This window comes from Phragmites australis, chromosome 2 (genome assembly GCF_958298935.1).
Source record: "Phragmites australis chromosome 2, lpPhrAust1.1, whole genome shotgun sequence".
Taxonomy (NCBI): domain Eukaryota; kingdom Viridiplantae; phylum Streptophyta; class Magnoliopsida; order Poales; family Poaceae; genus Phragmites; species Phragmites australis.
The window spans coordinates 35951219-35967916 of NC_084922.1; the positions used below are offsets into that span (position 1 = coordinate 35951219).

The 16698-nt window shown below is 43.9% G+C and overlaps 3 protein-coding genes, 2 non-coding genes and 1 pseudogene across 5 annotated transcripts; 4 read left to right on the top strand and 2 right to left on the bottom strand.

Annotated features, from left to right (window-relative positions):
* The first annotated feature begins 583 nt into the window (after window positions 1-583).
* Window positions 584-3342, top strand: LOC133908571 (large ribosomal subunit protein eL28z-like). The gene is made up of 4 exons (XM_062350650.1): window positions 584-674; window positions 1179-1336; window positions 1418-1584; window positions 2919-3342. Exons 2-4 carry the CDS (start codon window positions 1189-1191, stop codon window positions 3039-3041), a joined length of 438 nt encoding a protein of 145 aa, XP_062206634.1. The 5' UTR covers window positions 584-674; window positions 1179-1188; the 3' UTR covers window positions 3042-3342.
* LOC133910332 (small nucleolar RNA R24) lies at window positions 2428-2520 on the top strand. The gene has a single exon (XR_009908504.1). It is a non-coding gene; the product is annotated as a small nucleolar RNA R24 (small nucleolar RNA).
* Window positions 2742-2834, top strand: LOC133910331 (small nucleolar RNA R24). The gene has a single exon (XR_009908503.1). It is a non-coding gene; the product is annotated as a small nucleolar RNA R24 (small nucleolar RNA).
* Window positions 3343-3679: 337 nt separating the features above from the next.
* LOC133908572 (uncharacterized) lies at window positions 3680-4453 on the top strand. Its single transcript, XM_062350651.1, has one exon. It carries the CDS (start codon window positions 3906-3908, stop codon window positions 4194-4196), a length of 291 nt encoding a protein of 96 aa, XP_062206635.1. The 5' UTR covers window positions 3680-3905; the 3' UTR covers window positions 4197-4453.
* Window positions 4454-4584: 131 nt separating this feature from the next.
* On the bottom strand, window positions 4585-8821 carry LOC133906328 (anoctamin-like protein Os01g0706700; annotated as a pseudogene).
* Window positions 8822-10188: 1367 nt separating this feature from the next.
* On the bottom strand, window positions 10189-11467 carry LOC133910050 (jacalin-related lectin 19-like). Its single transcript, XM_062352574.1, has 3 exons — window positions 11222-11467; window positions 10896-11129; window positions 10189-10804 (listed from the first exon to the last, which is right to left on the bottom strand). The coding sequence occupies exons 1-3, from the start codon at window positions 11222-11224 to the stop codon at window positions 10412-10414; spliced, it is 630 nt and encodes a 209-aa protein (XP_062208558.1). The 5' UTR covers window positions 11225-11467; the 3' UTR covers window positions 10189-10411.
* Between the last annotated feature and the right edge of the window lie 5231 nt (window positions 11468-16698).

Genomic DNA, 16698 nt, shown 5'->3' on the forward strand with positions numbered 1-16698 from the left:
AAGAGGAGTTGTATCGTATAGCCTGGCTAAGTGAAAATAGATTAGGGAAGCTATATAATTTTTGAAAAGAGTATTTAATTGGCTGTATGAGCAGATACAATAGCGGATGTAGTGAAATTGTGAAGATATTTGGTTGTCTATACGAGTAGATGTAATAATCATGTGACCTGAGACTGACGAGTAAATCCTATAATATTGTAGCTCATGCAGCATGCATCCACCCAGCCTGTATGCAAATGAAGCTCGATTTAGCTGTATCGTACAGGCAAGATGACTCATATAAGATGTATCCACTATACAGATAATCAAACAAACTTCTATACGATAATATATAAATGGATACAAATTTCTCATATATACAGGTTCAGATATAGCAAAACAAACAAATCCTATATGTTCACTGTAGCCATTTCACGCTCCGAGAGAAAACTCAGAAAAAATAGGATCGTCGTCATGACCTATTATGCGCACAGGGAAAAGAAAAAAAATGGGAATATAGACCAAGATAAAAGCCCAAAATGGAAAGCAACTCGGTCCAGTCCGGCCCACAAAGCAGCCACCTGAACCTAGGCCGCAACACTATAAAATGGAGCCTCCAAAGCTCGTCGCGCCGACGCCGCCACCACCCGAGCCCCGGAGAGAAGAAGACTGGCGGCGCGGTACTCCAATCTCCGGTGAGAAGAAACCTTCCCTTGTCGCATCAACCTTCTTACTTGAATCCATCCGTGTGAACCTAGCGGCCTTCTTTATTCCGCGTAAATCGATCTGTTCGACCTCCGCAAGTGCTTGATTTGCCCTTACTCCATTGTCATCCGAGACTTGTTCGCCTCAGTGCTATAGAGTGTTTAATGAGTCCGGTTGTTCGTAGCTAAGTGCGCATCATCCCTGTGGAACACGTAGAATCGCTTTTGCATACACTTTTCAGGTCACTAATTGTTTATCGATTCGCCTATTTGTCTTCATTGACTCCACTAAAATCCAAACCGGTAGGCGGTAAGAGTAGAACATGTGGAACATCCATCTTGCAAATAATATGTTCTGTGTTGCCATCCTTAGTCTATAGCTCTCAGTTTTAGTGAAACTGCTAGTAAGTTTGCGATTCCAATGTTTATCATTTAGTTTAGCTGTTCCTGTTTGGCTGTTGGGTCTCATGTTGTTTTGCTGGATTGATGCTTTAGGTAAGCATAAATGGCGACTGTTCCGGATTCTCTGATCTGGGAGATCGTGAAGAAGAACAACTCCTTCCTGGTCAAGCAGTTCGGCAACGGCAATGCCAAGGTTCAGTTCAGCAAGGAACCCAACAACCTCTACAATGTCCACTCGTACAAGTACTCTGGTCAGTATTTGTTGCCCAGCCCGTTCGGTTGAATTCTTGATGTCATGTGTGGCTTTGGCGGCACTGATGGTTTCTTTTCAGGGCTTGCAAACAAGAAGACCGTGACAGTGCAGCCAGCGGGTGGCAAGGAGATGGCGGTGGTCCTCTCGACAACCAAGACAAAGAAGCAGAACAAGCCTGCCAGCCTCTACCACAAGTCTATCATGCGTAAGGAGTTCCGCAAGATGGCCAAGACTGTCAAGAACCAGGTATTAGCACTAGAACAAACACATGGTGCTTAAATATTTATATTGTTTTCCTTTGATGTCGTGTTCTGGTGGAAGATGATCTGGTTAGGAACAGTGTTACACGGACACAGGTGCGGGTGCCCGAGAGTCCGACTCGGGTGCGGGTGTCCGATTCGGCAAATTCTGAAAAACAGTACTCGGATTCGTCATATATATACTACTATTTGAGATGTATATACTATTTTCTGAGATGTGTATACTTCTTTATAAGAAATATTTTGTCCTGAAGTGTATATACTAATTTTTAAGATGTACATACTCCTTTTTGAACACTCATTAGAGGGAGAGTATGTACACCTGAGAGTACAGAAAAAAACTCTCTCTCTCTCTCTCTCTCTATATATATATATATATTATTTTATAAAATAAAAATGGAAATTCAAATTAGAGAAAATATGTTGTGCAATTAATTTTGCATTGCAGTACTATTTTTTTCACATTCTGATCCATATAAATCCACAATGCATCACATGTTTAATAAGAAAAATGAAAAAAAGAAAAGAAAAATGGAATAAAGGATTAGATGAGCTATTGGGCTGTCATTTCCAGCCCGTCTACACTAACCCTTCCCAACTCCCTCTCCAGCTCTCCTCTACCCAGCAGCTGCCGCCACCCCTCGCTCTAGCCACCGCCGCATCCTCCCCTAGCCGTCGCCGCCTCCCCCCCCCCCTCCCCCAGCCGCCTCTACCTCCTCGCCCCCGCTGCTGTCTCTTCCTCTCCCCCACCGCTGCCACTGGAGTTGCCGTCGGCTGAAGCAAATGTGGCGATTTGGCAGAGAAGAGTCCAATGCGTGTCGCGCACAAAGTTGCTCTGATGAGCTTTAACATGTTAGAAGATCCATTCACCTGTTTGGGTTATCAATGAAATTACACTTGTTACGCTTGTTCTCTGAGCTTGAACAGAGTTTGTTTTGCATTATCATCATGGTCCTTTCAGCCTATTTTTCCAAGTTAAACTATAGATGCTAGTTATACCACGAGCTTTAAGTTCTTGGAGCCAAAATATCTGTTGGTTCTAATAGCAGTCTTCACAAAAGAATGAAGTACTTGCCAACTTCTTAAACTGTATGGTAGAATCATTTCTGTGGACTCTGCTTGTCCTTGTGGTTCTCATATACAGTTGCTGTGATGAGCCTTAACATGTAAGAAGATCCATTCGTGAAAGTTGGTTCTTCAATGAGATATACTTGTTACGCTTGGCTTCTGAGCTACTTTGCATATTTGTCAGTTCTATTTAAATGTCAAGCATTTGCATAGTTTCATTTTCGTAATGGTTTTGCTTCTTGTTTTCTACAGGTCAGTGACAACTACTACAGGCCTGATCTTACCAAGCCAGCTCTTGCAAGGCTGAGTGCAGTGTACCGCAGTCTCCAGGTTGCCAAGTCCGGTGTCAAGAAGAAGAACAGGCAGTCAAATTAAAGAAGGATCAATGAGCTTGTTTTGTGGATGGGTATCAATGTTTATGTTTCTACCTTTTTAGATTTGTTATGAAAATATGGGACTGAAGTAAGATGAATGATGTGTTCACTCGAGGATGCTACAGATTTTCCTAGTAGGTTCCACCTTTCGCCAGAGTTTTTCTGCTGTTGATCTTGGAGTTTATGTAACTTTATTTGAAACTGTCGTGCTTCGCTTGTATGGGATGCAAGTTGACATGAATCCTGACGTGACGCCGACTGAACAAATTCTATCGGTACTTCGGAATTTCGTGCTTCGAATATTCCATGCGGGCAACTTTGAGGTAGTCTTATGATTATGCCATGAATTTTCCTCTATGGTCTTAATCTGTGTGTCGTGTTACGTGTTGAAGCATGAGAGTTCTAGATGAGTTTCGTTTTTTCCTAACTGGTTACGCATTTGAAATGCTGAATGCTTAGATTGCTTTTTTTTTTTGGTATATTTAATGCATTTTTTCAACGTTTACAAAGAGGCTGCAATTGCTGCCTATTGCCTCTGCTTTTAGCCAATAATCAAAATCAGAATGTCGAATTTAGAATACAAATACATTCTCTTTTTTTGAACTATGAATACATTGTCTCTTTTGAAGGCTACAATACTATTGCACCGTGTGCAATCGCCTTGCGTGCACAGGAAATTGTCAAATCCGGTACGCGCCGCTGAAAAATCGATGGCTTGGAAGCGAAACCTAGGTGCATCTTGGAAGGAACCATGGACCGAAACTCACTCTTACCAGACGTGCGGGACACCAACTTCCCCTGGTTTAAAACCGAACTCAAACTGTCCAACCCATGGTTCACCAGGAAGCCGGTACTACTCTGACACATGTCGGTCGGTAAGACGGCGGCCGAGGCAACGGCGGTCGGCGGACGACGGCGTACCGGCCAGCAGCTGAAGCCATCGTCACGCGGCGTCGCTCGCTTCGAGCGCCTCTTGTCCGGGCTGGGCGCCGATCCTCTCGTGGACGTCGAGCCCGACAAGGTCAAGGACGAGATCCGGCGATGGGCCAAGAAGGTGGCGGCGCTGGTGCGCCAGCTAAGCTTCGGCGCCTGGCCGGAGAAGAGCGACGGCTCGTCTGAGCACCAGTGTGCAAGCGATGATGGATCCGCGAGCTGAGCATCTCTAACTTACTATAGCTTCCGCAGGCAGCTACCACAACTCCGCTGACATGGTGGCGAAGACGCAGCAGGCGATTACAATGTTCATCGATTGCATTCATTCATTCAATCATTCGAGGTCAAACATGGGCGACGCAGGCTCTTGTACGTGCACTAGATCTTTCCTCCATTCTGTCAAACATAATAAAATTTCGCTGCAAAAGACATGGATGTGAATAATAATAAACAGCGGCCGGCATATTCTCCTGTAAGTTTATTGTATCACAAAGAAAGGATTTGCACGTGTCATCAATTCGTTTGTGTTCTCTTTGTCAACTGTGATGCTATTCTACTCCTAAAAAATAACCCAAAGCACACTACATGGTGAAAACTCTGACGCATGTCTGAGTTTCAGTTCAACTCAACCGGTCAGTAAAATTCGAAGGAAAAAACACACATTCTCACACTGATGGGCAACATGCTCCACGCTTGTCTATAAGTTCGGTACCGATATCTACACTTACCAGTTAGCAATAACAATATATTTCCTACGATTTGTACACCTGCTGTACCATACAAACCTCGCTCTACCTAAGCTACAAAACTAGCGATGCTTTCTGAACTGTACCCTATGTTTCTCAATCCAGCTTTGCGTCCAATTGAAATACTCCTCAAAAGTTGTTTGGAGCAGACATTTTGTGCCTGAGCTACGTATCGCACACGATTTACTTTCACCCACGCAGGTTCCTAATTGACAAAGAAAATCAACAAACCACACATTGCTGCTTCAGTTATCAAGAAATCAGTAAACCTTCACAGAAGAAGCAGAAAAAGATAGAAAATCACCTCAGGCACAAAGTGTGAGAATCCAAACTTGATTAAGAGGAGAGCATGCTCCATCATGAGGATTGCTGCAAGTCCTGGCTCAATCCTCCAGTTGCCCTCCTCATCATACAGACAAACAAGAAGCAAGCAGTTGGTGCATATTGCCATCACAACCAAGAACTGAAAATAATCTCCACAGTGAACATCAAGGCACGCATGTATACACGCTAGGAATCGAATTAAAAATTGAATTGATAGCAAACCTGGAATATGTTCAGCCATGCTCCAATCGTAGCTGCGGCATGAGGAATAGGTCTTCTCAACATGACTAACAACTTCAATGCATCTGCTCTTATTTCAGTAACATTGTTCTGCAGTGAAAATAGTTACAGAACATAACAGACATAAATCAAAGCAAAAAATCAACGGAGATCACATACCAGAGCTGCAAAGCAGAAAATCAACAGAAATGCACAGGCAAACATCATGATCATTCCAAATTGTAGAGTTAGCTAAAAAAAAGTCTGTAATGGATTCAATACTGTAAGCACAAATGCCATTGTTTTTTTCTTTACAGATCGCAAATACTATAACTGAAAGATTAGGAAGAGCGGTATATGCGAACCACATCCAAAGCAGACCACCAAAAGAACTGAAAAAGATAAATATTTACCATCAAATAAACCATCTTCAAGCTCTTCTCCTATGCTTGCAGTATAAGAGGGTTTCAAATATTCTTTCTCCACTCGTGTTGATAACAGGACTGACCTTCCTGCTGGTGATTCTTTCTCATCTTTTTTCTTGCTACAAGATGGGAGAATTCATACATTCATCTATTGGTCTGGGAATAAGAACAATAAGACAAAGAGTTTGTGCAAAACTTACTGAACAGCTATGTACTTTTTATAACTGTACTTGAGGTAAGGTATGGAATTCTTGATCAGATTTTCCAATACCTGAAAAAATTAAATATATCATCAGTTGGAGTCTATGGCACCATCATATCCAACAGTGAAACAGTTACGGTGCAGACATGGCTGGGACACAATGAGACGCTGGATGAGGACTTGCCGGAGGGCCAGTATATCACGATACAGAGAAGCATGGTAAAATAACCCAATATATGATTGCATAAAGTAAAGGCCAAAGACCTGCATTTCAAAAATGAGTGAGAAGCCCAACTTTTAAGAATGAACTGTCTTTCCTATTTTATAGTATTTACCTTATAAACTAAACTAGCAGAACTAGACTCTTCTCCTTGGTTGTTTTCATACTTTATCAAAGCGACATACCTTGCCACCAATTCTGGTGTAATACTGAATTGCAACAAGATATACCACAGTCAATAAATACCTGTATGAGGGAACATCAATCAGAACAATACATTGCAGATTTTAATGATAACCAGAAATGACAAAATAACAATAGGGAAACTGACAAGAATAATAAGGGAAGAAATCTGTTGCACAGTTTGACGAGAACTGTACCAGAGATGGATCATATTGACATACTTCAACACCTCAGTCTCTTTAATCTCGTATAGATGAGCATAGGCCAACTAAAATGGCAGCTGAAGACAAAATGATAGCCGACACAATGATAGTATTGTTCCTAATTCTAAGGAGGACACCAAACCACTCATTCCTCTGTAACTTTCTTTTCTCAACAGATGCATCGCTAATCTTCTTTTCCTCAATAATCAGAGAATCGCTGAAGGTGTCAAGTTCATTGCCCAATTTTTTGTATTCAGAGAATGAATAATTAATACCACATCTGTTGGAGGCCATCGTAAAGATGTCAGGGAATAGTTGTGAACAAGGAATTAATCAGCTTGAAATATACAGATCCAACATAAATTGCACGTCCTGCCTAGCAAGAAGCACTGAATTCTTCCGTTTCCAAAATTGCAAAAAGAAGATAGCCCGAGAAATAACAAAGATAAAGGAAGCAGGAGGAACCAACCACTGCAACAGCCTGAATTCAAATTTTAGAGGAGGAAACGTAGAAGTTAGAACAGACAGCTGACAATACAGTTCTATTAATAAATTTTCCAAAAGAGGCATAGTAAGTAAAATGCATACCCAAAATCTATAAGTTGAATTGCCAGTCCAAAAACGGCTGGGAAGAACAGCCAACGTGTATACATTCCTAGGAAAGCAAAGTATGTTGCGATCTGCAGTTCGAAATGGATTATTTTTAAGTAAAAGGTGGAAACATTAATTATACTTGCTTCAGACAGAAAGGTACAAAGATTAATATGGTAGGTGTAAGCTATGCTGAACACAGTTGTACCTTCGTTCCAAAGTAGGAGTAAATCTCATCGATAGGTTGCCATGTGAAGTCAAGCCAGTTAAGCGCCCAATTTCTCAGGAGTTACTTCCTTTTAATTTCATCTGCAACAAATTTGTTAGCTGGCTAATGCTAATAATTTGACGAATATAAGAACAAGCAGGATTCAGATTAGTGTACCATGCAAAGGAAATAAAAGCTTTAGACCTCCTTCATCTTCCAGCCTGGTCAATAGTGGCTCACTTTGATTCCAGTGGAACTCTTTTTCATCAAATTTAAGAGTTATTTGAGAGTTTGTCTTGTTGACCTGCGTAACTCGATTCCCACTTACTATCACATAAGTATATCCAAATAACAAAGAGTCGAACACTTTGTATGCTAGCTATATGATTCACTTCTCGCACATAATATCAAGCAAAAACAATGAAGGTGAAGCAAAGTGCGTTGATCTCACAAACTAGGCGCCAGCGATGGAACAAAGTGCATTTGAAAGAGCATCACATTATATACTAGGTTATTGGCAGTTTATGAAGAAGATCACAGAAGCAGAAGTATAGAATGTTTCCATAGCTAGGAATATAGAACAATACACGACAAATCACTAGGCGTAACTACAATGTTACAATCTGGAACAACAGCAGCTATACGTGAGGACAATTGTGCACTTACAATGCCATAAATCAAGTAGCGGAAGCAGCAATAGCGTTCTCTCCAGCTAAACAGGGACCCATCTGGTTGCCGGACGAATGCTGCGACCTGGTCCCATTCGAACTGCAGCTCCATTCCTGAACCGCAAATTAACAGCACACATGAGCACACCACCACTCTCAACCCGCATTTCAAATGCCCCTAGGTCTAGGTGGAGTAGTTCGGTTACCGATGTAAGTTAGCTTCTTCATCTGCATCTCAGCAGCAGCTCTCCCCAGGGTCCCCATTGGTGCAGCCAGCTAAATTCAAACAGCAAGTCCACAAGCATCAGAACTGAAAAGGCAAGCAGCACGCGTTCCAGAATTTCCAGAGGGAAGCAAATCCTAGGGATTGCGGTCTGAATCGCCTCATTCGGCTCAATCTCAGGGCACCAGCGAAAAACGAATTCAGAAAAACACTCACACCACACACCTTGATGAACTCGGCGGGGACGACACGCTCGACGAGCAGCCCGACGCTCTCCAACTCCCGCACCAGCCGCGCCACGCAGTCCTTGGCGCCGTGCCCCGCCGCGGCGGCGCGGGGGAGCTTGGGCACGACGATGCTCACCTCGAAACCCGTGGCCTCCTCCACTGCCCCATCCCCTCCTCCTCCTACTACTAATACCCCTATCGCCTCCTCCACCGGGATCAGATTCAGACGCAGGCGGCGGTGGACGCAAGGAAGCGGATCCGCATGAGCGGAAAGCGGAATGCAGGGGGTAAACAAAAGGAAAGCGAAAATAAATTTTAGTCTTCGGGAACGGCGGAGGCGGAGGAGGGAGGCGAGGCGAGGCGGCGGGGGGTAACGGATTAGAAGGGCCGGTGTCTGCGTTAATTCGATTTAATTAATTAATCGGGTGATTAGTTGGTGTCGTAACTGTCACTGAGCACGGAGAGCAGGCTGCGCTTGCATGCATATGAAATTCTGGCGGGGAAAATAATTTTTCGGGGAAATCATGCGTGCGATTAGACAGACGGCATGGCAGTGGGGACGAAGCGAGGGATGGGAGGACGCGATTTAAAAGCCGTGGCCCCGTGGCAGGAGGCAAGCGCTGGGTACTGGTATCAAATATTCCCTCTAATTACAGACATAGTTCGTTTTAGATTTATATATAAGAATTAAAAAAGTAAATTAAATAATTTTATTACTTTTTATTTATTCTGTATTGAAAAAGATAACTCATTTATTTGTGAGAGTAGTATTTATTAAATAAAGGTAAGACAGGAAAAAAAAAAGAAAAAAGTGTATAGAAGTTCGAGAATAACTTATATTTATAGAATAGTTGATAAGATTAAAACGACCTATATTTGTAAACAGAGGGAGTATCATTTTTTAAGACACGCGTGGGTATGAATATAGGGTGCAGATTTTAGCTAGTTTATAAGAAATATGTGGATGAATAGTTACATGTGGCATGAGTGTATATATATATATATGAGTTCAGATACTATAATTTATATTTTGGAGTTAAGGAAAAAAGGTATGTGAGATGCGGAACTCGCGTGTGTCCATGTGTATGCAACGCAAAGGGTGCAAGGGCGGATGGGTTTTTCCTTCCGGGAGCGGCAGTCGGAAGAGGTTTTGGCCGAACGGGGATGGGGTTGAGACAGTCGCACGACTGACGGTGGGGCCTGATGCTTCTTCTGGCCTGTGCGGCACCTGCTTCAACGTGGTGTGGCGTGGTGCGGCGCGGCGCGGCGTTATAGGCTAGTGGAAGAAAGGGTAGTGTTGGACTAGTCATCGGGCTGGTTCGAGACAAATTGCGGTCAGTGTTATCCAATTGCTGATCACGACACTTTTGACATGAATCGTCCCAATTTCGCTCACGTTTCTCTTAACCAGTCATCCAAATATAAGTCCATTTGGATATGTCTTAAATAAAAAGTTAGCTTTGATCATTAATAATTAAAGGATTAATTAGATTTATGATATTATAAATATTATGGTTTTAAAAATACCATTACAAATCCAGTATTTAAAATATATTGTTATAAATCTTTTGGAATTGGGTTTATGCTATTACAAATCTTCTAAAATATCATATTTGTAACGATATATTTTAAAACCACAATAATTATAATAGTATGATCTAATTAACCTATAATTAAAATATTATATAGATTGACAACATAAGGATGATGTTATTAGATTTATCACGAAAAATACATTCATAGTATATGACTCCTCCTATTTAAAATTATATTTTATTAATTAAAATGTCATACAATATACTAATGACTTATATTTGGGATGAGAGAGTATGTATTGATAGGGATTACTACCCTCTAAGTTAAGTGGCTTGCTCTTATCTTGTGATAGGCGAGTAGGCGACTGCACGGCCTTTAATTGGGTTCTTTTTTAGTGTTGGGGGGGGGGGGGGGGGGGGGGTCACGCTCATGAAACACTTCAGTGCGGTTCGGCTCGATTCGGCTATTTGTAGCACCACTCGAACGGCTTCTTGTTCTGATGCGTCGCCCCGTGCGGCTGCCGCGCCCCGCCGCTCCCGTGGACGAACGACCGGTACGCCGCGAGCCCGCGCTCCTGGACCACATAGCAGAGCGTCTCCGGCCGCAGCGCCGCGACGTGCAGGCCCACGGCGTCGAGGTGCCAGCCGCTCCGCCCCGTGAACCCGACCACCACGCCGCCCTCCATCGGGTACGAGAACGGCGTCCCCTCCGCGCCCGCGTCCCCGAACGGCCCGTGCACCGTCCACCGGCTCGTCGCGAACGTCAGGGACTGGACCACCGGCGGCGACCCGCCGTGCGCCGCGCCGTAGCAGCCACTGACGCCCGTCAGGAACTCGTACGGGAAGTCCAGCTCGATCTGCACGCACGTCAATTAGCAAGATAACACGCGCCGTTCTGGGTAGATGCAAGACTGACGAGCAGTTCGCGTGTCGCCTAGGCTTGTGCACCTTCTGGGAGCGGCTGCGGCGCGTCCCGCCGCCGTGCTTCTCGCCGAGGACTGGGCGGCCGCTCCTGTCGACGTACTCCACCTGCATCGACTCCAGCAACCGGTCCCACGTGACGGTGATGCTCCGGACGCCCCGGTGCGGACCGTCGTCCCACGGGCTCCCTCCGCGGCCTCCCCACGGCCCGACCTTGATGACCTTGCTCGATGCGACCATTCTTGGCTGATGAGCAGATTGCTGAGAAAAAGAAGAACACAATGCACTTATGCACATGAACATGCACACACAACGAAAAAAATTCTTTCTTATTAAACGATGGATGCCATTACCATGATTGATAGCTTTTCACCTAAAACTCGAGGATGTGAACTTGTGAAGTGAAACTAGGATTTCTTCAGAGTTAAGTGTGCAGTGCAGAGACATGTAGACAAAACTAAGTTCTGGTAGAAGCACTTACATATACAGGTCGAGAACCGAACTTCTGGGTATCTGGGACAGGTGGTCGGGGGAATTGGATACCCTAGATTTTCGACCAGGTCGAGCATAAATGCTTGTTAGTGTACTTGTTTTTCACACCAGACGACCTGAAAGTCTTAAACTTGACGTCTCCTGACTCTTGGTGATGCAAATAATTGAGGTGACAACTGAAGATTATTATCGTACATATACGGCACGATAAATTGATGAGCTGCTCTCGAACTGGCGAATACGATACCGATAGTGAGCATTGTGGACTTGTGGAATATTAGGTTGGAGAGAATCACATGATTGGCGCTTGTGGAATATTAGGTTGGGGAGAATCGCATGACTGGCGTTGATGTATACGTATACTTTTCCTGGTTCGAAAGAGTGCAAAAATAGAAAAATAGATAACATATGTCATCGTATTTGCTAAAAGAGATAATATAGTGATATATTTACAAATCTAGTACTCGTATTCGGTACTCAAATTCCAAAAAACCTTGGACCGGTGGGCTTGGTGAATACGGTCGAATATGGGCAACAGTGCTATATTCGGCACCTCAGGCACTGAATATGGCCCGGCCTACTGTGCGGTCGCATTGTGTCTTTGCTTTCGACGCGCGGTCATGTCGAGTTGTCTTGCTGTCACTCCGTGTCTCTACTATTCCCGATAATTAGTGATCCTCACGTTGTTATTTTTCACTATAAAATGAGAGCGCGCTTACGAGGAGTAGTCATTAAAATAGTGATGCACACATGAACTCCTATCCTTAGTTAAATAAAAGAAACAGCTATGAAGTAAAATAGAGGAATATTTTTATTGTCTTGTACTCATCGTAGACTCCATTACTCCCCTCAGCTCACTCAGAAAAAAAAAAAATCTATGAATAGGTTGTAGTGTCAATTTATAATGAGATTGAAGATTTGCTCAATATAACTTTCATATTAGGTTAAATAATATTTTAATTCAATATTACATATTAATTATTTCATTTTTATTCAATAATGATGATTTAATTAGCATTGTTAATTACTTAAATATTTAGCATGTGTATCGTGTAAATATGTAAGTAGTAATTTTATTAGATGTAACTTTATTTAACAGATATAATATGACTTTTCATATTTATTATGGAGAATATCCCGCAGTTTTGCACGAGAGGCTCGTAACAATTTAGAACTGTCAGTACATAAAGAATTCGGTTGAGGCATCTACTGACCTAGATGATCTGGAATCACATGTTATGAGCTTTTTACATGTAAACCAGAAATCATATACTATTGTCCTGGAGGATGTGCGGTCACAGGTTATTCCAAACAGTTCGGTTGTTGTACATCTATTGTTCGAGATGAGAAGAAACAATATATGAACTTCTTACTCACCTAAGATATTGAAGGAGAACTTTAATAGAGGGTGTACTTACATGCAGAATGATAATTGACAAGCACTTGCAGGAGAGGGCACAAGAAGACTCCAGTTGGTTGAAGAACAGAGCAGAGGATGGATGGTAATGTTATCTACACAATACGACTCAGCAAACTACTAATATAACTGCGATCAGTTGAGAACTTGTGGTGGTTTACAGTTTACAATAACCAAGCAACAAGAGCCAAGAACCGAAGTGTAGACTTCTTGCTGTTCCGTGGGTATGGATTTGCTCATTCTCATTAGCAGACTAGCTATGGCCTATGTATTGCTTCACCACTGGTAATCATGGATACCGTGGCTTCAAGTAAGTCGCTGCAGTGACGGTTATGCGTGACCTCAGATTTCTTGTTCTCCAATGCACCAACCTCGTATTTGGACAGACTGACTGATTGACGGTTGAACTGCTCCCATGATCAGTAGTCATCCAACGATCGACATCAGGTTTGCGCTGTCAAGAGGCGAAATTTCCAACTTTGCTGGGACATTCCACCACATACCCACTGCTATATTGGGGCCCTGTGCCGCGCTGCAAGATTCTTGAAGTGGTTCAAATCACTCACTAGCCCTACTTTTAGTGAGTAGTGACACTCCCTATGCTTCAGACAATTGTTTGCTTATCATTGTTCCTAAGTCAGTCTGTCAGTAGTTGTTTATTTTTTTTACTATCGGCAAAAGAATTGCCGTGCTATATTAAAAAAGAGAGAGAGAAAACAAGTTAGATCTTCCCTACGGAACGGTCAGGTCAACGAAAGTTCCCAACAAAACACATACATGAGTGGCAAAAGCCCTCCATACTCTATAGTAGACCGGTAGGCTGGAATGTGATTGCCTATATAGCCAGTTGTTGTCTATTTCCCCAACCTGTCTATTTCTTGTTCTCCAATCGCTTGTTTATAGGCTAGAATGTGATTGCCTATACAGCCAATAGTTCATCAGTCTTGTTTTACTCCGTAGACCGGTAGGCTAGAATGCGATTGCCCTGTTCCATGAGTTCTGAAAAACAAAAGAAGAAAAAGCTGTTCCATGGTCGCTTGGTCTTTGGCCTAAGTTCCGCTCGGAATCGTCTCGGTATCATGGACACCTCGACCACTTTCTGAAAGGCAAGTTAGCAATTAGCCAAGAGATAAGTACGGCAATGGCAGCTCCTTGATGGGTTCGCCATATAAAGAGCAACGGCATCTAAAGCTTCGCCGACCCGCCGACTGTCGTCTTTGTACATGCTCCGGTGATGATCAAAAGGGAAGGAAACGAAGTAGCCAAACACGACGACGCCATGAGACCGAGGCACACTGGACGCCCGTCATCACTGGCGAACAGTTTGGCAAGGCATATGGTTGCGCTGTCCGCTCGACTGCCTTTCCGTTGGCTCCTCGGGTTCTCAGATCAAAGTTCAAATTGCCTGAACCAACCTTGGCAAAATGACTGCGAACAAGAAGACTAACTGAATAATACTCCTGTGAAATTCTCGGTGCATTCGTTCACATGCATGTGACACCCATGCACCTGAACTTATTCATCAGCCTGAACTAGTGTACTCTGTCTGTGTCAAATGCAGTGGCAACTAACAAGTCGTACTCTGCACACCTACACATATCAGCTCTCATGCACGAACAATGAACATGCAGCTAGGCCATGCAGAGCCTACCAGCCGTTGATCATGAGCTGTCGCGGGGAGTCAGGCAGGCCAGCCCAGCCAGACTGTAAACGCCTATCCAACTACATGCACGGATTAGTTTACTTAAAAGTCTAATAGTTAACTATAATTTTTATTTAATTGTTTTTGTCTGGACTCAAATTCAAGACTTTTAGTCATCATACTATATTAAGTTGCACGGTCAATTCACTTAAAAACCTAAACTAATGAGAAAAAATTAAACAATTCATTTATACTTTAACACGATTTCTTTGCTTTTTGGATATAAAGAGAAGCGTTATTCATGGCTCCCTCATCTCTCGTTCCCTTACACACACCATCCCTCCAGTTAGTTAGCTACTGGCTTCGTGCTTTAACGTACGCTACGAAGGCAGCGTTTGCAACGTTTCTAGTAGCAGCATGGCCTTCAAGTTCCTCCGCTCCGTCGTCTTCACCGCCATCGCAGTGTCCTCCCTTGCCGGGGCGGCGCTGGCCGCCGACGAGCCCGACATCCGTGTTGGAGCTAACCTTGATATTTTGTATCTGCATGTTTATTTTCGTTTTGTATGTAGATAATATATTTGTGCAGGCCTATGTGACTTAGCAGGAAGAGCATACATGGACATAAAGAGATGCCGATGTGCCGTGCGAGACGGACGTTGCCGTGTGAAGTGGTGATGTATGTGAGAGCAATGGAGCCAACAGACTGCATGAATTAGTCTATGAGTCAGGTGGTGTCGCAGGCCGAGATATTTAGCTAGGTAATTATCTAGTGGTTGCATGCATGAGCTAGTACCAAGTGATTTGGTCAAGATAGTTAGAACATGCATGTAAGTAGCTAGTGGAGTAGTTGCACACATTCTGGACGTGAGCTTAGGAAGCGGATCAAGGCATTGGCCCTTGGACCATGTTAACTACGTGGGCGTGTGTTCTATTTAAAGCATTGTAATCAGTTTCTTCATTACGAAAATAGAGAAAAAAAAGATGTTGGCTGTGTGAAACAGCACATCACCAAAATAAGAGCCTCTCCATTGTTTTGTGTGTGTTGTGTGAATCAACTGAGTGTCCAGAGTGTTGAGCGATTCACCAAGCTTCTCACGTTCCCGGCAAGCTGTGTTGCCAGGTGATCGAGAACGTTGCCAACATTTGGTATCCAGAGCCGAGTTATGATGAAGACAATGCTGTGCGATGACGCTTCACCGAGCAGAGCCATTGTGAGCAGTGGCTTGGGCAACTCGACGACGACAGCGACGGCGGGGAGGCTCCCGTAGCCGATGCTGACAAGGACGAACTATGCGGCGTGAGCGATGAGGATGAAGTACCTCCTACGAACCAACATCGCATGGGGTGCTGTTGTTCGTGAGAAGGCGTCCGAGGGTGTCGATGAGAGCAAGGACCAGTTGGCCTTGACGATCATCTCCCAGTCGATCGACGATGAGACGCTGCTGTGAGTTGCGGAGAAGGAAACCGCCTCTGATGTGTGGGCGGCGCTGCGCTCCATGCATGTGGGCATCGAGCGCGTCCGGGGGCAAGGATTCAGTCCTTGCGCTCGGATTTTGACAACCTTAAGATGAGTGATGCAGAGTCCGTGGATGATTTTGCGGAGAAGTTCATGACGCTAGTTGGGCGCATCCGTGAGCTTGGAGAAGCGATGGAAGAGAAGTACATCGTGAAGAAGCTACTGCGAGCTATCTCCAACAAATTCATCAACGTTGCTTCGTCGATGATGTTATTCGGCGACATCAACTCTATGACCATGAAGGAGGCCATTGGGTCGCTGAAGGCACATGAAGAGCTACTCAAGGAACGGGAGGTCCAAACGGAAGAGCAACTTCTCATGGCAAGAGGACATGACTCGTCGCGAGGACGAGGTCGAGGCCGTGGCCGCGGCGAAGGGCGCAAAGACAAGAGCAAGGTACAATGCTATAACTGCCAAGAGTATGGACATTATGCTTGGGAATGTCCTAAGAAAGAAAAGGAGGAGAAAACCCTGTTAGCTCAAGGCTACACAAGCAATGAACCAGCCCATCTTTGAAGCTGCGGGTGGAAAATTGCATATCAAGATTAGGAGGGTGATTGTTGGAGCTAATCTTGATATTTTGTATCTGCATGTTTATTTTCGTTTTGCATGTAGTTAGTATATTTGTGCAGGCCTGTGTGGCTTAGCAGGAAGAGCATGCATGGACATAGAGAGGTGCCGACGTGCCGTGCGAGACGGATGTTGCCGTGTGAAGTGGTGCTGCATGTGAGAGCAATGGAGCCAACATACTGCATGAATTAGT

Excerpts from the sequence above, each read along its gene's own strand:
- LOC133908571 (XM_062350650.1), top strand. The coding sequence starts at position 1,189 with ATGGCGACTGTTCCGGATTCTCTGATCTGGGAGATCGTGAAGAAGAAC. Across the intron at positions 1,337-1,417 it reads CCACTCGTACAAGTACTCTG|GGCTTGCAAACAAGAAGACC; the intron begins GTCAGTATTTGT and ends GTTTCTTTTCAG. Across the intron at positions 1,585-2,918 it reads CCAAGACTGTCAAGAACCAG|GTCAGTGACAACTACTACAG; the intron begins GTATTAGCACTA and ends TGTTTTCTACAG.
- LOC133908572 (XM_062350651.1), top strand. The coding sequence starts at position 3,906 with ATGTCGGTCGGTAAGACGGCGGCCGAGGCAACGGCGGTCGGCGGACGA.
- LOC133910050 (XM_062352574.1), bottom strand. Across the intron at positions 10,805-10,895 it reads GCCGCAGCCGCTCCCAGAAG|ATCGAGCTGGACTTCCCGTA; the intron begins GTGCACAAGCCT and ends ACGTGCGTGCAG.